Raw genomic sequence first — 23,535 nt, 5'->3', positions numbered from 1 at the left:
TGTAAATGTCAGGTATCAGAAATTCCAAGGCAGTTTGAATTTCCTCTTTAACCCCCAGCGTTCATGACCAGTGAGTGACATTAGAATGAGTATGAGACTAGACTACATTTTCACGTTGACCGTTTTCCATGACAAAAGTAATCTTGACAGTGCCAGCCGGATGTTGCCATTATTTTTGCAGTAACATTTATATAGAGGATTGAGTCCACGTTCTTTTGCACAACATGGTATATTTTCATTGCTTTTATACTAGACTGTTTAAAATGTACATTCATTGTTCTATATGCGAAGACTACCATGATTGCATGACAAAACAAATACAGTCTTCATGCCATGACACCTTATGATAACATTTTTTAAAAAGTTCATCTAATTATAAAATATCTTATAATAAATTACCTTGGAATACTTTGTAGCTGCCAGAAAAATAAGACCACACAAGAGATTTTCACAGTGCTCTTCAAATAAGCTCACATTTGTTAAATTTTCTCCAATTAGATTTATATATTGATGGGCATAAACAATTTGTCCTACAAATACAAATAAAAGCAACCTTAGTGTCAAATGTAAGATGAAAATCTTAATGAAACGACAATCAGTCATATAACACCAGAAGTAAGTTTCTTTGTTTTATAATGCCAGAGATATAACTGTTGCCCTCCCCACCCTCATTTTCCCTTCACACACAAGCTAGTAACCATACACAGTGAGAGCACTTGGTTTTTTTTGTCTTGCGTTGTGGGTTCTGCGGCTGTTTAGCTATGTAATCTGTGCTATGGTTGAGTAGGACGCTTATATTTTCAGCATTTTACTCAATTCATTCATTTTACTCGATTCAATGCAAAAGCTGGATCAAAAAATTAGCCCTAAATTCTGTTGTCTGCACATACCCTAAGAAACCACACTCAGGTTACGATCTCAACATTCTGTGTTCACATTTCTCTGGTTAGCAGTGTATAGACTGTATGTATATAAATAATGCCAACAATAACCTCTGAGGAGAGGTACAAATTCAAGTCAAAGCGAGTGAAAATGAGTCAAGTTTTTCAGTTCTTTAGTTCAGGGTATTGAAAACTACACTGTTCAAAACTTCTGACAAGTGAAAAACTTTTTAAATAGCAGAAACTTTTATCCTTAAGGGTATGTTCAGACAGTGAAAAATGAAGAGGAATCCAAGACGGACATCTGCACACCCCACATCTTATTCAGAGGGCTGTCTTGATCCGCAGACTTTGTGGCTGAATCTGCCACAGAACTTGCGGCAATATCAAGCACATTTTTTTTCAACTTCCTGCTTTGATCTCTGAAACCCTTTGAATAAAATGGGAGGCAGAAACAGTACAGAATCTGCCACTCAATTTGTGAAGGAATCGGTCTTAAAATCAGCAGCAGATTTCACCGTACGAACAGGCCCTAACACAGACAAGCAACAGTGCCCTTTTCCTATACCAGAAGTGTATATCAATAAATACCTTGCATCTTCTCTCCCAAAATCTGCAAGATTTCCAAAATAGACCAATGTATATCCAGATGAAGATGAAGCAGATGCCATGAAGCTGGTAGCACCTATAAAAAGAAAATACATAAAAGTAAAAAATAATGGGTTCTTCTACCACGCTGCTGGTCAATGTTATTCAAAGTGGCATCTATTCCAAAATAACCCCTAAATACAAGACACTTCTGGTCTCTAACCTACATATTATTATTACAGCTCTAGACATTGTTTTATAGGTCTAGAAGCCAGAGCATCTTGTTAGAAGTGGTACTGTTTATGGTGAAAGCATGTTTTTCCTAATCTTGTACAACCCCCATCAATCTCAAATGATACAAACCATGGTCTTGACGTAAGACATGCTACAAATATATTCAACAAACCTTGCCATGATGTTGAATAGAAAACGTTCCAAGAATGTGGTTTGGGAGATCATTAAACCCTCCAATGTACAGGCTCAGCCCATGTAGTTCTTCTAGTAGTTTGGAAGGAAGATGAGCATTCATTTCCTCATAGGGATGAACTAGCGAACCTTCTGTCTGCCTCGAGGAATCTAGAAACCTAAAAAAAAAAAAAAAAAATTATGGGGGTTTGGAAGGTGGGGAGTCAAAAACGAAAACCAAAAAATTCCTCCAACGGGAAGGTGTGATAGCAAGACAATATGTACATTTTTTAGTTATTTTTTTTTAAGGATTAACAGAATAGAGGGAAAAAAATGAAGGGAAAAAAACAAAAAAAAACCTCACTGTGGGAAAGCTACTATGAAAAATCATATTACTGAAGGAGCAACTAAAACATAACTTCTGTTACTATTAGATAAAACCATGAAGGCTAAAATAATTGAAAGGTAACTCTAATACACACATTGTACCTGGTGCATGACAGGCAGTATGAGACTGCTGTTCTGTTGAGGAGGTCTATAGGCACCTTTTGTCCGACATTTGATCTGAATGATACACATTTGCTTTAGTGGACAGTGGTAAACAATATAGTCAGGGATCTCCCACATTTATAATACCACCCCAGATACTTTATTTTATATGGTATATTTTGACCTTTATGGTTTTGTGAAGGTTATAATTATGAAATGTATGAAAAACATTGTTATCCTTTAAAGCTGAATGCTAGCTATAGTTGCTTATGCTTGAAACTGCTATAATGTTATATCATAAGATGGCACCTGTATCCAAGATGGGTGCAAGAAAAACAAATGCTTAGCTTGCTGCCACAAGACAGCGCCCCAAAGTCAACACGCAAAAGCAGGACCAGCTGGCTATATATGGCACTGCTTAAACTTTTTCTATTTGATTGAGATGTACTATACCAATCAGGAATGAATATGAAAACTTACGTTGTTGTTATATCACTTCCTTTCTCTGATACCATTTAAAGGGGTTGTCCCATCACAAGGATCCTATCTATACTGCTTGATAATGTGAATGTAAGACTTTTCCTAAATACACTGCTTCAGCAAAACTGCTTTGTTTGTCCACCATCTTACTTTATTCATTTCTCTGTTGACACATCCCTTGACTTATCTGGTCAAAAGTCAAGTGATGTATCTGCTGCTCTCAGGGGGGAGGAAGGAGGGGCTAAGTGCACGGGAGCGAGCCTGGAGGGGGGGGGGGCACCAATACAGACCCGGAATCCGCTGTAATAGAGAGGCGGATGCCAGGGAGTGTAGACGCCGGCACAGATGCCTGCAACATCGCTATGCCATGAAGCCAGCAGCGGCAGGAGTGATGCTGATATTCCGGAGGGGAGGGGGGGCGGAGGAGCGGAATAGCAGCATCGCTCCTGCCGCTGCTGGCTTCACCTGTGCCAGCGTCTACACTCCCCGGCATCCGCCTCTCTATTACAGCGGATGCCGGGTCTGTATTACATTGTGAACGCTGTACGTCCGATGCCTAGCTGCATCGGCAGCGCACACGCAGGGCCAGCGGCATAGAAGCAACGACTTCTTGCCACTGGCTTTGCATATGTAACCCCGCCCCGCCAATGATGCAACAAAGCTGGAAGACAGAAGAATTTACAGCAGCGAAGACTAGCGAGTATGCGATGTGGGAATACCCCTTTAACTCTGTGTTCTCAGTAAAAAGTGCGTCAGTATACATTTTAGCTGAGAAAAGAATGAATACCAACACAGAGTGGTGTGATTTCTTGACCGCCGGCCCTCAGCCTTAATAATTAGGACAACGACAGTTACCCGAGATAATGGTCAATTAGTCATAAACGCGACTATCACCTTAACAGTTTTATCTAATAATAATAATAAAAGTTATGGTTTTTGTCGCTCCTTCAGTGATTCAGAGTGGGAAAAAGAAAAAAAAAGGACTCACCTGTACAAAAATACTTTCACGTAATGTAAAAACTTTGTGCACTGGTTTCGTATTTCTTCAGCCTCATTGTGAATGTTATTTACCTGTCCTTTAAAACAAAAAGATATTTTCCAAATGTAGTGCATAAATAGTAAAGGCAATATTTTATAAAACCTACTTCACAAAATGGCGTATCTTAAAGGGGCTCTATCATTGGGAAAACTCATTTTTAACTGAACATATATTTGCATAGCCTTTAGAAAGACTTTTCCACACCTACCTTTTGTATGTTAATCCCCTCAGTCATTTTTGAATGAGCCCGCTTTTATTCATATGCTAATTAGCCAGCAACAAGCACCGGAAGTCTCAGTGAGCACCTTCTGCTGTGAGTGTGAGAGGAGAGTCGTCAGCAGCAGCGGCCTCCTTCTCTCACACACACAGCAGACAGTGCTGACTGAGACTTCCGATGCTCGTTGCTGGCTAATTAGGATATAAATAAAAGCTGGCTCATTCAAAATGACTGAGGTGATTAACATACAAAAGGTAGGTGTGGAATAACCTTTCTAAAGGCTATGCAAATATATGCTTAGTTAAAAATGAGTTTTGCCAATGATAAAGTCCCTTTAAATCTGTGCTTTTTGACTGCCAACAGGAAATCCGTATAAAAACAATGTCAGTACCTCGCACGGCTACTTTTACACTTACCAAAGATGCCTTTCTTATTCTGCATTTTCATGAAGATCAGCATTTTTAGCTGAAAAAGGCTTTAAGGGTGTTTCTTTTCCTGCAAAGGCTTCTTCCACTTTGTCTGCATTTAGGGTCAGATATCTAATGTGTAACAAGTTTAAGATGTCTCTCAAGCAATGGAGGAAGTAGAGCTGAGCTGGTCAGGAGTTAGGGGTGGTTATTTTGCAACAATGAAACTGACATATTCCACTTTGTATGCATTTAGGGTCAGTTATCTAGAGAGATGACTGACGTCACTGCAGGAAAAGAAACACCCTATGGGAACGTCTCTTAAATTTTCTGCCACTGGAATTTTCGCCGCAGTCTAGACGGAATGGGATGCTGATGCAATTTTGGGTGGAGTCATAGTTGAAAAAAAGTTACCTAATCCAACGTCAAAATAATTATTTCTAATTATATTATACAATTATTGATATTGTATAATGAGTTAGATGCATAGTTTGTTGAATATTTATTATAACAGGAATTCAATCTAAATTTTTAACAAATTAAATTAGAGCTTTTCTGGTTCTGAACGACCATGGCTGTCAGCCATGAAGGGGTTTCAATCAGGCTGTGAAAAAATAGGAGTCAGAGTTGGTGACCTAATGACGCCCCCTCCCTCTGCTCACAGTGCTCGTCCATAGACGAGCATTATCAGGAGCGGGAGGGGGGAGTTCCTCCCCGCTCCACAGCACAGCGCGATTGGCGCCGCGAGGCAGAAGGACGTCTCTGGCTAATGGTCAGAAACGCCCTTCTGACCATAGAGCACTACGGTACCGGCACCGTAAGCTCTTTACACCGGGCACAGATCGGGAAAGCCGACAGTGCGCTGAACTCAGCGCACTGTCGGCTTTCTGGCAGTATATGACACTGTATGTGCCCAAAAGTGGTGAAAAGTCCTCTTTAAGTTCACACATGTTTCTGCCAATCATTTATACCAATAGTGTAGGTGTGTCTAAGGATATTAGATATTTCTCACTTTATATGGGTAACTCAAACATAGATTATACCCATGATACAACCTTTTGTACCAAGATAGAAGTGAAGTGTGTACTGTTGTATATAATTAACTCTATATATCCCATTTGCATTAATATTCTAACTTATGATATTTAATGTGACATCTCCAAATTCACTCTACTCATTTTTCTTTCACATAGTATAGTCAGTCAGACCACAATGTTGGAGCGTTGGTATAGAAGGTTTAGGAATGCATTTATATAGTATAAGGATGTTTAGTCAGTGCAGGCAATGCATTGTAAAAAATAAAAAAAAACCTTTATGCAAGTGTAGAAAGAAAAAAAAACTTACCAAAGTCAAATGAAATGGGCTGTGTTAAGCCTTCAAGTGCATCTATTTTTTGCCTTTAAAAAAATAAATAAAATACAACATAAATAAATACTGACATGTACCAACATAAATAAAATTTATTCAGGCATAATCAAACCACGATGGGGCAAGAAATCTCATCCTGACATCTGGTTGAATAACCCCAGCTAGAGGCATCATAGGGATTAGAGATGAGCGAGTAGTATTCGATCGAGTAGGTATTTGGTTGAATAATATGGTATTCTAAATACTTGTACTCGGCCGAATACCACGCGGTAAACGTAAAAGGCGTTTACCGCGTGGTATTCTACCGAGTATGAGTATTTCGAATACCGTAGTATTCGATCGAATACCTACTCGATTGAATACTACTCGCTCATCTCTAATAGGGATCTACAGTATAATGCAGCTACACCATGATTTGATGCTGCAGTGGGTTTAGTCAATCTTTATATACTGTTTATGGTCACCTCAAAAGACAAACAAGTGGCACCTTTTCCCAAGTTTACATTTTGCATTAAACTGAACCTGTCATTTCATTTAACTTCACAGGATAAGCTGCTGTGTGCACATGAACAGTAATACTATTAGGGTATGTTCACACTGATTTTTTTTTACAGGCTGATTTTGAGATGGAATGTACTGTTTTCATTGTGTTGTTTATTTGTAAGCTGGCATGTAAGGTGGACTGAATTTCAAGAAATTGGGACACTCATCCAAGCCACTAGGAGGTATGACTATCTTTTGGGACCCGTGATCTATGTTTATTTTATTAATTAGGTTTTAACCAGAATTTGATCTGCAACTCAAATTGCTACAACAACTGCAACAAAAATCATATCGTATAAAATAAATAAATAAAGTTTCCTGAAGCAAATTTTTTTTCAGCCTGCAAAAAACTGTGTGAACATTTTTTTGTATTGTCATTCTACGACTTACAATATGCATTTTTTTTCTTTTTTAGAAGTGTTCCCCACTACATGTTATCTGGAAATTGCTGACCTGCCTGAGCTGGTGCATGGAGATTAGCTGCCTCATACTTCACACACTAGGCAAAGTATAAATCTGCTCCATAACAGTCTCTCTTTTAAATCAGAAACTGCCCTGGGATCCTGTGCAGAACATAAACAGAGATGTACTGACATGTACTGATGTAACTAAACTGCTTTGGATGTGATAGAATACTCCAGGGGCAGACTAAACGCCATCTTCCTTGTCTTATCTCCTGCTCTTTCTGCATACTCCTCCTAGTCTCATCTTTTTATGTAGAGAAGGCATCTGAGTCATGTGACCTGCAGTCCATGAGGGGACACAGCAGCAATTTTCACAGTCAAACGCACTATGGCAGAGGTAGGAGGAGCAGGAAACTGCACCCACTTCTCTCTGATAAGATATATCACAATGCTTCTGGCAATTGCTTGTTCATTTACAGAAAGGTTGTTGAAATGACAGTGCTTGTTGCCTATACAGCACTGTCATTCATTGTTGCCATTTTGTATGTACAGCTGAGGGAGTAATACCCGTCAGTGAGTTGATTGTTGCCATTTGTACAGAAAATGGCAACAATGTTTGCCATTTGCTGTATAAAAACCTCATAAAACCTACAGTTCTTTAGATAAATAAAAAAGATGTCTGTACCTGAGCAATCCAAACAAGAGGTTGGTTGATTCTATAAGGGCAGTTTCAGTCACCCACTGAAAGCCAAAAATCTCTACTGTGTCAGTCTCATAGTCAGTAGGCGATGGATCAAGCTTCAACAAGAGCCTAGATGAAAAATAAATTATTATATAGACAATGTTATATTAAATGTATGACTCATACGAAAAGATATAACAAGGTTCACACCTGTGCTCAGGTCTCCATTTGTTCAGGTCCGCTTGGGGACCCAAAAAACGGAAACCCAATCGCTTAAAAAGCAGTTACCTGCTTTTTAGTCTATAATGGAGTTCATCGTGTTTCCGCCTGTAAAATGCGGAGAGAAATGTTCTGTTTGGAAATGGGATTCCACTTTACTGGCATTTCAGATGCTCCGCAAAAGCAGCATGGCGTCCACAAAACAAACCGTCTAAATCTGTGCTCCAAAAAAACAAATTGTATTCATTCCCTTCTGTGCCTGCCTGAGCCCAAACAATAGTTTATAGCAACATACAACATTATTAAGAACATATCCTGGGTACAAATGTCATAAATGTGGCCTTTGGAGTGAAGATTTAGATTATTTGGTTTTTGGACACCATGTCATGTTTGCAGAGCTCCTGAGGTGCCAGTAAAATGAAATTTCCAAGGGCCATGGCGGCGAGCCCATGGCACACATGCCAGAGGGGGCACTCAAAGCATTCACCCCAGTCAGGCTCATTGATCGCTCGCTAACAGGGAATCTAGGACAGCTGTTCGAAATCCCCCAACAAGAGAGCGCTTCTTTCAGGCTTTTGTGCAAATGCAGATAGCTGTCATGCCGAGTTCATATCTGCGTCCCGGTCTCCGTTTTGCAGGTTTCCGTTTCCTGCCCGAAACTGGGCAGGAGACGGAAAAAGGCTCACAGGCAGACAGTGAATGCAGGTTTCAGTCTTCTGCTGGCAGAAAATGGAAACCTGCATAACGGAGTTTGGGGCGCAGGTGTGAATCTGCCCTTAGTCTACGCAGTGTGTCCGCTGTGCCCCGAGGAAGACCCAACAACGTCATTTAACAGTGCCTGCACTGAAGTGGAAACAGGAGATCATCCGGCTGCTCTTCATGGGAGTGCAGGTAAGTACAGAAGCATACTCTGCTCTGTGGGGGCCACGGTGGAACAGATTTCACTGTGTGGGAGTCCTTTACTATTTAGATCACACATTATCTGTTTTATAGCACACACGTGATATTATTACAGGCTGATAACTTTTCACGATCACTATAAAACAGATCATATGTGATGTAAATAGTGAACATTAAAAGGGTTGGCCATTTTCACACCAATATTAAGGGACTGTTATTGTTTATATAATAAAAAAAATTGCACAATTTTCCAATATACTTTTTGTATCGATTACTCATAGTTTTCTAGACTTCAGCTTACTGTCATTCATTCTGTTACTTCTAGTGGATAAAAGTCTGACCATGGTCATGTGATTTACGGTCAATGGTCATGTAATGAGCACACAGGTGCACAGCTCATTATAGTCACAGCCCAGTAATCAGACATCTGCCTGGTAATCAGTTGTGCACCTGTGTGCTCATCACATGACCATGGACCGTAAATCACATGACCATGGTCAGACTTTTATCCACTAGAAGTAACAGAATGAATGACAGCAAGCAGAGATCTAGAAAACCGTGAGGAATTGATACAGAAAGTATATTGGAAAAATTGTATATATTTTTATCATAGAAACAATAACATCTGTCTCTCTATAATGATCTGAAAATGGCCAACCCCTTTAACTGTTCAAATGTATGCCAAATGCAAACTTTTTACCTTTCAGTACATAGTTGTTTGTATACCTCTGTACTACCCGATTCACACAACCGTATTTTGCAGGTCTGTAACTAAAGTAACTGGATCCACAATTATAGACACATTCAATTCAAAGGGGTCGTGCACGTGTCCTGTTTTTTATGTTGGCGTTTCAGACCACAAAAAAATAGGACAAGTCATTATATGGACTGCATCTGCAATAACGATGCGGTTTGGGCACTCAGTCTCTAAAAGGTTTTCTATCACTGCCCTAGGGGATGACCCCATTTAGAAAACTGAACCCCTCAAAAAAAAAGGTACTATTCCGTTATCGGGCCAGCAGCAGCGCATTTCAGCACCAGCTTTCGGGACAGCAGTTCAGTTCAGCAGCGGGAATTACAATGACATCCGAGGACTGCTGGCCCGATGCTTGTGCCCAGTAGCCAGTACATCAATGACCCCCCCTCCATCTCCTCCTCCTTCCAGTGCTGCCCCCCAGCTCTCCTTACATCTACCCCGTACCCTCTCCCCGCCACATGACTAAGCCGATGCTGGCCCGATGATAGAGGCCGTGCTTGTGTGTAGTAGGCAGTACATCGATCGATGCCCTCATCCTCCTCTTCCTTCCAGTGCTGCCCCCCAGCTCTTCTTACATCTGCCCCGTACCCTCTCCCTGTAATAGGCCTCACCGTAAATCTTGAGCAATGAATGCTACTAGATAGCCGCCGGACGCTGCAGAAAGTTTGTCCCTCCGGCTCGCTGTAGCTCACCGTTCCTATAGTCGGCGTGTTTCTTGTCAGGGCCTGGATTGAGCCCCGGTGTCTTTCCTTTCGGTCTCGGTACTAGCGCTGAGGTGAGGCCTAGTCGTGTGGCGGGGAGAGGGTACGGGGAAGATGTAAGGAGAGCTGGGGGGCAGCACTGGCAGGAGGAGAAGGATGGGGGAGGGGGGTCATCGATGTACTGGTTACTGGGCACAAGCATCGGGCCAGCAGTCCTCGGATGTCATTGTAATTCCCGCTGCTGAACTGCTGTCCCGAAAGCTGCTGCTGAACTGCGCTGCTGCTGGCCCGATAACGGAATAGTACCAAAAAAAATTATCAAAGGGCGTAGCAAGCACTAGTTATTCCATACGTGAATGCACTGCAGATGGTTAAAAGTGGATATGTGAGCTGTGGGGAGTACAATGAGAACACCAAATTCCCAATTATTTTCCCAGTAGCTCCTATGATTATTGGTTCACTTCTGGTGTCTTTTCTCTCGTAAGCTCTGAATTTGGGGCATACCCTGATATACGCTGGCACAGCTTATATATTCCCTTCCTGCCACAGCCAGTTTTGACCTAAAGATGTGGCGATTTTGGACAGTTTTGTCATCACATTGTACAAACAATCATTGGGTTGTTTTTTGTTTTTTTTTAAATTTTTCTGGTAATGGAGCCACATGAGGGTGAATGAGATGCATTTTGTATAAAAAAAAAAAAAAAAAGTTCATGTAAACTCTGCTATCTGACTGCATTAATAGTTTATGGACTGTCGTTCTAGTAACAGACCAAGGCTGGTTTTATACCAGTGCTCGGTTTCTGTTGAGGGATTCCATCGCCAATTCCGCTTGAAAAATGCAGAGAGAAAAGCCCTGCAAACTTATTTCGGGCAGAAACCCAGCAGACCACATTATAGTTTATGGGGTTCACGTTTTCCGAGTGGTAACCATTTTTTAAGGGAATTGTGTTTCCGTTTTTCAGGACACCAGGTGGACCTGAAGAACGGAATCCCAATTACAGGTGTGAACCTAGCATAAAGGAGGATGTCAATGATTGTAAAACTATGGCTGCCTTCCACATAAAAAGTACCACACATGTCCATGAGCTGTAACTCATCCTGCAGCTCACCCCTTTTCCCTGGAATACTCCTGAGCTACATCATACAAAACCTGTGAACTGTTGTGGCGCTATGTGTGGTAGTAAACAGCCATATTTTTGAAATCCTAGAAAAACCCTGTAGGAAAAATTCGCAAGCAACTAAAATCTCATCTACAGTGCTCATATATTGTAGCTGGTACTGTTTAAGCTAGGTTCACACCTGCATTGAGCTGTCTGTTCTGTGGTTTCCGTCTTCTGCATGCCAGAAGACGGAAACCACAGACCGGGTCCGGCCGTGAGCGTTTTATGCTCTCTGCCGTGAAACCGGTTTTTTTAATCCGGACACAGAGTACTGTATGTCCAACTCTGTGTCCGGATTATAAAACCCGGTTTCGCGGCGGATAGCATATTCAAATGAATGGGTGAGAAAGACTCCTGCAGGTTTCCGTCTCCTGCTCTGTTTTATGCAGGAAACGGAAACCTGAAGTACGGAGTGCCGGGCGCAGATGTGAACGAGCCCTTACATGGTGGCAATGTATGGAAATTAACCTCTCGCTGCAAGGGACCCTCCAGGTCCGTACTAATTGCTGGGGTGGATTATCTAATAAGGGTGACCACATAATCAATGCAGTAAAACAAAAAACATGCAGTATTTTTTTTTTTTTGCTGGATCCACAGCTATAGAAAGTTAAAATGTGCCTATTCACTACTGTACATAGCAGTGTATATATTTTTTTTTCGGTGGTGCTGAGTGGAGTTTTGGCTGTCATGGAGCAGTTTATTTGTTACCGCATATTTTGTATTCGGCCCTGGTTTTGAGAACTATAAGCAACACAACAAAATGACATTTTACTTCAGTCTTCTGCATTTGGCTGAGTTCACACAGAGTTTTTAGGTCAGGAATCAGCCTCCAAAGAAAGCCTCCCAATAGAACTATACTGGGAGGCTCTTTTTGGTGGCTGATTTTAAGGCGTATTCCTGACCAAATAACTGTGTGAACTCAGCCAAATTCAGAAGACTGAAGTAAAAAGTCATTTTGTTGTGTTTCTTATAGTGGAATGGTGGTTAAAAAAAAAAAAAAAAAGTCCCCAAATCTCACATTTTCCTCTGCGGCTACATAAACATACGGTGTCACTCATAGGTTTCGGGAGTTTTCATGCAGTTTCTGGCACTATCCACCTTTTGCCAAATGCAATGTGATAGCTCCAAACACAGGCCCCCATTACAAAAAAGGGGAAGCCCAAAGGGCACCCTTCTGGTATCTGTCAGGCTGTCATGTGTCAGTATACCATTTCCTTTAGGCTGTATTGGGGCAGTATCCAGTCTGCTGCAATATGTTATACAGCACTACACATCAGATATCACACATATATACAGAGACCATTATATGTTTATACAGTGACATCCTGAGTAAGGTCTTCACACGTTCCCCAGACACTATACAACAACCACATCGGAGTAACAGCAGCTACACTCCCAAACCTGCCCCCGCCCCCCACTCTAAAGCCTACGGGTAGTACACTGTACACATTACAGGGGGCTCTCACCTTTTTAAGCTCCCAGTTGTTAAATAGGAATCAAAAGAAAATATTTTCCCGCCATCTTTGCAGCTGTCCTGGGCACACGTAAAGCGCGGCGGTCTCGAGTCCTCGCCGCTCTCCAAATCTAAACTCTCGGTAAGATACGGTGAGCACGGAGGTGTCAAGGACCCGGTAAACTCTTCAGTCATGATGGTTGTTTGGCAAGCCGGGCATTTCCGGGCGACTGTCTGCAAAACACAAGCCCCGCCCTCAACTAGCGTCAAAGCGACCGGAGCCAATAGCAGGCGGGAATAGCAGATACGTTCTAGTCAGCCATTAGTGGAGAATGTGAAGAGTTAGCGCGGGAAATGTCAGCGTGGTGGGAGAGAGAGCGGCTGCAGAGGGCCCTCGGCGGGACTGCCTGTATGTCCTGCTCTACTCTGTCATGTGTCTCGGTGTGTCTGTCTGTATGTATGTATGTCCTGCTGTACTCTGTCATGTGTCTCTGTGTGACTGTCTGTATGTCCTGCTCTACTCTGTCATGTGTCTCGGTGTGTCTGTCTGTATGTATGTTCTGCTGTACTCTGTCATGTGTCTCTGTGTGACTGTCTGTATGTCCTGCTGTACTCTGTCATGTGTCTCGGTGTGACTGTATGTCCTGCTGTACTCTGTCATGTGTCTCGGTGTGAATGGGTTCGGCTGCAGACCTCTGGTTTTCTGGTATGTTACAGCATTGTTTCTTCTAGCTGTACTCACGCTGATGTGTCAGTGATAATACGTCCCTAGAGTCCAATGTGACCTCAACCTTTTTGTGTGGCGAGTTGTAGGCTTTGCATGGAGTTTTATTTCTTTACCTCTGACACTACGTTTACACTTGGTATGATATCCATACGTTTGCAAACCATTAAAAAAGAAAAAAGTTTGGGACAAAAAGGATTCCAGATGATTATTCAGTGGATACCAAAATCTGTCTTTTGGTCCCACCTGTGGGTTCCTGAATGGAAACTCAAACACAAGTGTGAAACTAGCCTTAGGGCTCGTTCACATCAGCGTTGTGAACTCCGTTATGCAGGTTTCCGTTCATTTGAATGGGTGAGAGAGATTTCCGGCCGTGAGCGTTTTATGCTCTCCGCCGCGAAACCAGGTTTTATAATCTGGACACAGAGTCGGACATGCAGTACTCTGTGTCCGGATAAAAAAAATCCGGTTTCGCGGCGGAGAGCATAAAACGCTCACCGCCGCTCACGGCCGGACCCGGTCTGTGCTTTCCGTCTTCTGGCATGCAGAAGACGGAAAGCACAGAACGGAAAGAAGAACGCAGGTGTGAACCTAGCGTTAGTCAATGGGTATCCAGTCCAAAAAAAAAAAAAAGGACTTTTTTTTTCTTTTTTTTTTCTCCCTTTTCTCATCCTGAACATGCACAGAGGAGAAACCCAAACACACAAACTGATTACTATCCATTGATAATCCATTTTCAAAAGATCTCGTTTTTTTTGTTTCTAAAAAAGGATTGGTTTCTGTCTGTTTGGTATCCTTACTTTTTGAACAGAGAAAAGTCCTGAAAATTGACCAGCGTTGATTGGCCGAATGCTATACAGTATTCGGCCAATCAACGCTGGTTCTGCCGGAGGCTCATCTGTGAGGAGGTGGAGTCTAAGATCGGACCACAATGGAAACTGCTGTGGTCTGATCTTAGACTGCCTCCTCACGGACGAACCTCCGGCAGAACCAGTGTTGATTGGCCAAATACTGTACAGCAGGGGTGCTCACAATTTTTCAGCGTGTGAGCTACTTTATTAGCTGACCAAGGCAAAAGATCTACTAGGTGGGGCTTGTGGGCGGGGCCGAGCGGATTGTGAGCGCAGGATACAGCGGCGTTCTGTGGCCGCCCAGGGATTCCCGGTGTCTGTCTGTTCATAGCGCAGGCTGCGAGTTATCTCTGGACACTGGCAGGCTGGGGCTGCGGCAGCCCCGCCTGCCAGTGTCCGGAGATGACTCTCAGCCTGCACTGTGAACAAGCAGATACCGGGGATCCCTGCATCCCGCGATCGACCAAATACGTCCTTTGCGATCTACCAGTAGATCGCGATCGACGTATTGGGCACCCCTGCTGTATAGCATTCGACCAATCAACGCTGGTCAATGCATTCCTATGAGAAAAAGTCAGCTCCCACATAACCGCAAGCTGCCAGCTCTCCTGACTAGCAAAGATGAGCCTGCTGCAGAACCAGCGTTGATTTGCCGAATCAATGCTGGTTCTGCATGACGAATAAGGGCCGGTTCACATTAGCGCTTGCCTCCCGTCCGGAAGGAGTCTGCAGGAGGACTCCCCCCCCCCCCCCCCCCCCGAACGGATTATCAGCACAACTGCAAGCGCTGTGCAGTTAAAGTGCACGGACCCCATAGACTATAACGGGGTCCGTGCGCTTTAACTGCACAGTACTCCTCCCAAACACACTCCTCCTGCTACTCATGGACTTGGTGACTCTCCTTTAGTCGAATAGTGGTTTCCCCTGAAACGAGCATTTTTTCCCATAGACTGTAATGGGATTCGATATTCACTCGAGTAGTCGAATATTGAGGCTCTACTCGAATCGAATCTCGAATATTTCACTACTCGCTCATCTCTAATTTTCACCTTTAACCCTTTGTGAATGTCTTAGTTTTAGGGCAAAATGAACGTATTATTGAGGGGGGAAAAAAAAAATCTAAATTTCACAAAAAGTGCATGTGGCTGTAAACTGCTGATTTGGCAAACCGCAGGGCTCAGGAGGGAAAGAGCACTGTGTTTCTTAGCTTTTGGAATATAGATCTAGACCAGTGGTTCTTAACCTTGTTTGAGGTACCGAACCCACCAGTTTCATATGCATATTCACCGAACCATTCTTTAGTGATAAATCAAATATGATTTTTTTCCAAATTCAAGACATACGTATATGTTTTTTTTTACTGGTACATAAAATGATCCGTGCATATGGCCTAGGGTTCGATCGGACCCTGGTTAAGAACCACTGATCTAGAAGGACTTTGTGAACACCATGTTTTTGCACAGCCCTGAAGTTGCCAGTAAATTGGAATTTGCCAAGAAATGACCCCATTTTGTGGAGGCAATTTTAGGTTTTCAGCAAACGTAACATGGCTTCCAAAGACTTACAATTTGTACTCCAAAAGCACACAGCACTCCTTCACATCTCAGCACCTACTGTGTGCCCAAATTATAGTTTATGCTTACATATATTACATTATTGAACCTAGGATAACATACTGTACTTAATGTCATATATTAATACTAGCTGGTACCCGCGACTTCGTCTGCGGTGATTGTAGAAGTGGGTAGATACAGGCGCGGGGAAGGTTTTCGTACTGTGTATAATGTATGGGATATGAAATGTAACTTTGTATCTTGTTTTTGCTATAATTCAGCGAATACGTGAGACTTTTGTGTTGAAGTTAATTTGTATTTGAGCTGCTATACGGTGTTGTGAGAAACTGTACATAGTGTCTTTGGGACAGAGGTATTTGAAGTTAATATATCTCGATATACGACATTGTAGGATTTGTTATTTTCTGCCAGTAGTGTGTTGACATTTTTTTGTTTGTAAAAGTTGCCATAGTCTGACAGCAGTCACTTTTTTATTTGTCTGTGTCGGCGGATGTCTTTTTTTGCGGGGCTGAGTGTAGTTTTTAGTTTTTTTGGGAAATGCTATTGGTTTGATCACTTGTGATTGATATTTGTATGATAATGAAAATAGTGAAAAAACTGTGGTTTAGGACTTTTCAGTATGTTTGCCGCTACAGCGTTAAGCGTCCAGGCAAAATATTTGTATAGCTTTGTAGAGCGGGCGATTTCGGACACAGGGATACCTAACATGTATCTGTTTCACAGTATTTAACTACTTTTATATGTGTTCTAGGGAAAGGGGGGGGGATTTGAATTTGTAATACTTTTTATTTAATCTTTTTTTCCTTTTTCCTTTTTTTTTTTTTTTTACATTTATTAGACCGCCTAGGGGTATTGACATGGGCGGGCGGTGTCGCGGATTGTCAGAGCGGTGGGGGTCAGCAAACATGGCTGCTCCAGGGCGTTTAAAGGAGCCTCCTGGAGTATCGTTAAGGTGAGGGGCAAAGTGGTAAAGTATATGTGATTGTGTGGGGTTAGGGGTTAAGCAGTAAAGGGCAATATGAATTTTGGGGTTTGCTATGGTCCAAAGTGTGTGAGATTGCCGAGATGGTGGTGTGAGTTTGGGTTTTGTGGGGGTCCTGGCACAAACGTATGTGCGCTATTGTGACGAAAAGTAGCCTATTGCGCAATCGGGTGCATTAACTATGTTTGTGGAAACTTTCAGCCAAATCGGTCGAGCGGGTTTTGCGTGATTGAGGAACAAACATCCAAACCCACAAACTCAGGATAAAATAATGTTTTGGGTACACAGCTGAGCACAAACTGGAAAGAGCACTATTTTGGTTTTTGGAAAACAGTTTGCTTTTTGGACGTCATGTCACTTTTGCAGAGTCACTGAATTGCCAGTAAAGTAGAATCTGCATGACCCCATTTTAGAAACTACACCCCTCAAAGGATTTATCAAGTGGTGTAGTGAGCATTTTTAACCACTGAGTGTTGCAACAACTTAACTCCAGATATAAATGCGCAGCTGATAATGAATCCCACTAGCGGAAAAAAGAACCCGTTGAAGTTGAGACTTTTTTTTTTTTTCACGTGGATTCTGACACGGATTCACTGACAAAATCAGAGCCAAAAAAACTCAGTGAATTAACACTAAAATGTTCAGTCTGCATATTGTTCTCAGTGAAACGCCAAGGAAAATGACAGCTGGACACCCAAAAGCTCACAAAACGCCCTCCAAAATTTAGAAACAAATTGCAATCCCCAATCAGAGTCAAATATTTTCCAGGATGCCATGACTCCTGACCACGTGTACAAGGAATAGGCGGGACAGTGTCTTAGCATTGGGCAGCTGTGATAAAGGGATGAAATGGTACATTTTACTAAACCTGTCTACTACAGTCTTTCCCCCGGAGGCTGGCAAATTTATAATAAAATCCATAGAAATATGGGACCAGGGTATCTCAGGAACAGGCAGAGGGAGTAACTCCCCTGATGGTTTCAATCTGGGAACTTTGGTTTTAGCGCAAGTACCACATGCTGATACATAAGCTATAATGTCTTGGGACTTAGAGGGCCACCAATAAAAGTGAGACACCAACCGTTTGGTACCAGAAATCCCTGGGTGTCCACATATAACATGAAATTCTTTGAGCAGCTGACACCTAAACTGAAGGGGAACAAACAACTTTCCCGTCTCCTGAGGGACCCACTACTGATTTTCCCCGGTCTTGAAAGCAAGGTCTGCCAAAACAGCATAGATATATACAAGACTTCTCCCGAGCTGCACCACTTCTCTGGAATACTCTACCCTGGACAATCAGATTAACTCACAATTTCTACAGTTTCAAATGCAAACTAAAGACGCATCTTTTCAGACAGGCCTATCACAATTTCTAACGTAAACCCTTCCATACTATAATTAGAATCCCCAAAATGTAACCCTCCTCTGTCCCCGCTCCCACATTACCCCACATGATATGATGTCTTTTCAGGCTAATTTTATTTGTCCAAGCTCCATCCACATGTTTCAGGACACCACTAGTGATGGATCATAAAGTTTTGTTTGTGTAATGACAGTCACCTCTATTACAAAATTGTCTGAATACTGTATAAGCAATGCCGCCCCTGCTACCTCTTGTGTTACCCCCTCTATCTCATAGATTGTAAGCTCTTGCGAGCAGGGCCCTCAGTCCCATTGTGTGAAATGACGTTCTTTGTTATGTATCTGTCTGTATTTGAACCCTACAAATTGTACAGCGCTGCGGAATATGTTGGCGCTATATAAATAAAATTTATTATTATTATAGATATCAATACCCTCAGGGAGAACAGTTTCAGGTAGAGACTCTTCAGACTGAGACAAACAAAAACTCATGGATTGTGCGTCTGCCCTAATATTCTTGGAACCAGGCCAGAATGTAACTATAAAATAGAATCTGGTAAAAAATAGAGCCCATCTTGCCTGTCTTGGATTCAACCTCTTAGCAGATTCAAGAAAGACCAGAGTTTTATGGTCAGTAAGGACTGTTACCCTGTGCCTAGCTCCTTCCAGAAAGTGTCGCTGTGGCATATCAGAGCTGGCTGTGGGTGGGCTGAGGGTGATCTCTGATATATATAATTCAAAGGATCGTGACTACCAAACATAAATACTAAACAGAAAAGGGTGCCCCCAACATGAAATAGATATAAAACATAACTTTTATTAGATAAAGATTAAAATAACCAGGACAGAACGCAGCCCCTATGTGAACAGGGTGGCATATGGGTGTTCCTAACACATGCTCACATACTGCTAAGCAACAATGAATCTAAATAGTCACTGGTGTTAAAGTTGTTACAACACCAGACTTATGTAGTTGGGAATCACAAATCATAAATTTCGTGAGGTGGTTAGTACAGTCAAAGTACGCACATCACAAGATTGATACAAAGTGGCTAAGACACTCAACTACTGCTAGAACTAAGGACAAGCCGAGCCAATCTATTAGCGAACACGCCAATGTCCAAATGTAACTGGATTGCAACTACATTGGCAACAGCAGCGGGAGTAGTGAAGGACAGATAAAAAAGAATGCCTCATTTGATTCTGCATTCAAAATTGTGTTACGTCTCAACGCGTTTCATTACTTGTACGTAATTCATTAGGAGACTGATTACTAACCCCTGCCTATGATGAAAAGCAGAGACTAACTACACCCTAAAAATAATAGCGGTGTGCAGTCAAAACCGCAATTCCAGGGACCCTGATGGTAGGTCCCTGTACTTCATTAATTGCGGGAATTGTGCCCTGGGAGAACAATCACTACCAACATTTGTGCGCTCCCTTCATGACTGGTACCAGTGGTGGTAACGTGGGACAGTACCAGCGCTGTGCCCAAAGACCGTGACAAGCGCTATCTACATCCTGCAATTCCAACTGCAGCGTTACCTTCCATCTGGTCACCACAGCGCCATTCTTCAAAGGCCCACTTGATAGCCAGAAGTTCCTGATGTCAAAATTTCTCTCAGAAGAGGAAAACTTTCTGGAGAAGAAGGCACAGGGTCTCAAATTAGTGAATGAAGTAGAACCTTGGGACATCATGGCCCCCTATCCAATTTCGGAAGCATCACCTCCACAATAAATGGTCTACTGAGGTAAGGCTGAACTAAAACCGGAGCTTTCATAAAGGTTTGTTTCAAAAATTCAAACGCGTTAATAGCGTTTTCCCAATTCAGCAAATCCGCACCCTTCTGAGTGAGATCTGTCAGAGATTTAGCAATGATGGAAAATTATACCTCAGCAAAAAAAAACAAACACCCCATTTCAGTTGTTTTCTTGCTGTGGTGCGCAGAAATGCTCCGAAAGGGGGCCCATTGAGGCTCTGTCACCCAAGGGCCCACACAGACCTGGAATTGTCCCTAGCAGATTGCTTATTTTTTTAGTGTTCTGCTTTGATCTCTGCCTCCCATTGAATAGCTCAGCAAGATAAAATAGAAATAGTAGTAGTTTTAAGTAAACTAGTCTGTTATTTTTCAGACAAGTTTATCAGCTAAATATAGCATACAATAAAGACAAGCAAAGATAAAATAGGCTTTTGCAGAGACAGCCAAGTCTATAGTGCACAGTAGAAAAACACAAATGGATTATATAGACTAAGGGCTCGTTCACATCTGCGTCTGGTCTCCGTTCTGCAGGTTTCCGTTTCCTGCACACAACAGAGGCAGGAGACGGAAACCTGCAGGACTCTTTCATACCCATTCATTTGAATGGGTTTGAAAGATGTCCGGCCGTGAGTGGCGGTGAGCGTTTTATGCTCTCCGCCACTAAACCGTTTTTTTTAAATCAGACACAGAGTCGGACATGCAGTACTCTGTGTCCGATTTTTAAAAAACGGTTTTGCAGCGGAGAGCATAAAATGCTCACCACTGCTCACGGCCGGACCCGCTCTGTCCGAACGTTAGTGTGAGCATAGCGTCAGCATAATAGGATCCACCAGCTCCCCAACATGCGTCACACAAATTGCTTATTCTGGAGGCCATTACATATTAGAAGAAAGTGTATGACACAAACCAAATTAGTGAAAAGAGGCATATATTTTACAAAATATCCTGCAAGAAAAAAAAAAAGAAAACTAGTGTTGTAAAATATGTGTACATGGAAACAGTGTAATGAAAGTTGAACCATGAGGGCAGGATTCTAATTTAATGTTACTAAATCATAAAACGATTACATTACAAAATCCTTTTCCAGTAAAATTGTCTTGAAGGCAAGATTTATGGTGCCGAATACGCCAATGTTTACTTTAGATAGGATCAATAATTATTGATTCATTCAATGTCAACGTCATCTTTAAAGTGAAGGCATTCAATTTGAAGGATTAGCGGAGGGAAATTAAATGTTTTATTAAATAGTTTAATATAAATCCCCTGACTTGCATTATTAAAACAAATCAATATTCATTGTGAGCGACCTAATTTTACTTTTACTCAATTCATTCTTTTGGATAATTTATATACATTTTTATCTAAAGTTATGAATGTTTCTAAATAAGACCTTATTCAGTTTTTATGCTGCCATTTAAGTCTAAGAATGAATGTTGGCAGAGACATAGCAGATTCACATTATGAACATATCTAGTGACATTATCTAGTGACTGTAGCAGAAAAAGGTTCTTGAAATATCTTTTCTTACAAGCACTCAGTGGTCTCCCCATTAACATTAGTTAAATTGCCCCCATGCTTACTTACCTACATGTGGTTTGGAGTGCCCCCCCCCCACGCTCTTGATAGTGCTCGTCCTTAGATGAGTACTTGGAGGAATTCCTCACCGGTAAGGTAAGGAATGCCCCCTTTCACAGTACTGCGCAGTAGATGCTACTGAATGGGAACGGGAAAGCCGATTCAGCGCACTGTCGACTTTCTAGCAGTGTATTACACAGCCTGTGCCTGAGGACGTGAAAGGTCCTCTTTAAGAATACATTATTTCCCACTGACATCATATTAATGGTTCTAACCTTTCAATACCTTTCCCTAACCTACACACAACTTTGGTATGCTACAGTTATTTCTCAATATATTGTATTTACACTTTTAAAACAGAAGCACTACCTCATAGCCTCCCATCTCCAACTGATAGCCCACTGAAAACCGTTCTCCAAATTTAAATGTTATTGTTTTTATAATAAAAAGTTGTACAGTTTTCCAATATACTTTCTGTACCAGTTCCTCAGGATTTCCATGTGATGCACAGCCCATAGCCATGTGATAAACACACAGGTGCAGTTTGTTACAGTGTGTCAGAGCACAGTAATCAGACATCTGCCTGGTAATGAACTGTGAGCCTGTGTATGCATCACATGACCATTGACTGACTTTTTTTTTTTTTTTTTTTTGACATTACCATAAATGCCAGTAAGCAGAGATCTTAAAAAACTGTGAGGAATTGATACAGAAGATATGTTACAAAATTACACATCTTTTATTTAAACAAATATTTGGTGCGTAATCCACGTCATAATCTGCCCCCTCACAATGGTGGTCTATGGAGACCGCCAGGCTACTTTTTCTCATGAGCGGCAACATGCCCTTTCTCGTTGAGCCGCGACATCCTCGCGGCAGCAACCTCCGGAGTCGACCCATTCATTTGAGCCTACTCTAGAGGGGGAAACCGCGACAGTCGTGGCAGGCGGGTTTTGACCCGAGAGTGACAAGGCTCCCCACAACACTCTCGGTGCCAAAATCCGCCTTTATGCTCCCTGTGTGAACTAGCCCTAAATATCCAGTGGTTAAACGTCATTCTGTACGTCCCTGTACCAGTATGACATACCAGAAAAGAGACCCCTAAACCAGACTGCATCCTGGACTACAATAGGTCCATGGGAGCAGGTCTCCTCCATAAAACGCCCCTGATGATCCTTATTTCACATATTCTAGGAGTGGCCCCTTATACTCCTAAACTGGAAGGAGGTCTATGCTTTGAAGTCATATTCCATGCATGGTCATTTTAGACTTGGTTATCTCTCTATTGGGACTTCCCCCTAAACGCATAGGTGGCCCATGGGTGAGGGTGCTCCTCCATACACTCACAGTGGAAAAATATTTAATTGTGTTGCTCCAGACACATGGCACCACCGTCTTGTGCCAATCTATATGCTTGTATCAAGGAACTTCAGACAATGGAGCATCTTATGGCTATCCTCCATGATTGTGTAGATAAATTCCAGGAAACTTGGTCTCTGTGGAAACAGAATTGTAGTACTGTACCACTATTATACTGATTGTACTTTGGGTCTTTCGTATGACTATATCAGAACACATCGAGAGACACTGTCTTCTTTCATTTAAAATGTTTGTCTTTTTCCTTCGTTTAGATCACATGCATAATAATACATATTTTATACTGTTTGCTTTTGGAGGGGGGTTAAATATCTTGTCTCAACTTGACTGTTTTTTTTATGTTTGTTTTTTTTGTCATAGATTAGAGTTCCTTTACTCGGTTTGTATAATTCACTTTAAGAAAAAGAAAGTTGGAACAGAACTCTGAAAAGCATCCTTCCTGCAGCTGCAAATATACTGAAGACGATCATCCAGATACAGTCTCTGATTGACATCTGTTTACCCTATATGAAGCTGACCATGCACTTCAGGTAGCTGTCTGACAAACACTTGTTACATACAAACCTTGATACATATATACACTGAGTATTGTATGTGTAACTAACTAGAATAACGAAGAAACCTGCTGCAATAA

At 42.0% G+C, this 23,535-nt stretch overlaps 1 protein-coding gene across 1 annotated transcript in view; it reads right to left on the bottom strand.

Moving 5' to 3' along the window:
• The window catches only part of MMS22L (MMS22 like, DNA repair protein), a 77,356-nt gene extending 64,419 nt beyond the window's left edge, over positions 1-12,937 (bottom strand). The window contains exons 1-7 of the mRNA XM_075268185.1: positions 12,707-12,937; positions 7,507-7,632; positions 5,851-5,903; positions 3,832-3,919; positions 1,876-2,053; positions 1,473-1,566; positions 400-530 (exon numbers count right to left, since the gene is read on the bottom strand). Coding sequence (XP_075124286.1) covers positions 400-530; positions 1,473-1,566; positions 1,876-2,053; positions 3,832-3,919; positions 5,851-5,903; positions 7,507-7,632; positions 12,707-12,888 — 852 coding nt within the window. The 5' untranslated portion in view covers positions 12,889-12,937. The remainder of the gene's footprint in view (positions 1-399; positions 531-1,472; positions 1,567-1,875; positions 2,054-3,831; positions 3,920-5,850; positions 5,904-7,506; positions 7,633-12,706) is intronic.
• Positions 12,938-23,535: the final 10,598 nt, after the last annotated feature.

The sequence above is a fragment of the Leptodactylus fuscus genome, chromosome 3, assembly GCF_031893055.1.
Source record: "Leptodactylus fuscus isolate aLepFus1 chromosome 3, aLepFus1.hap2, whole genome shotgun sequence".
NCBI lineage: Eukaryota > Metazoa > Chordata > Amphibia > Anura > Leptodactylidae > Leptodactylus > Leptodactylus fuscus.
Note: the sequence above shows the minus strand (reverse complement) of the source record. Positions and strands in the feature narration are given on the sequence as shown.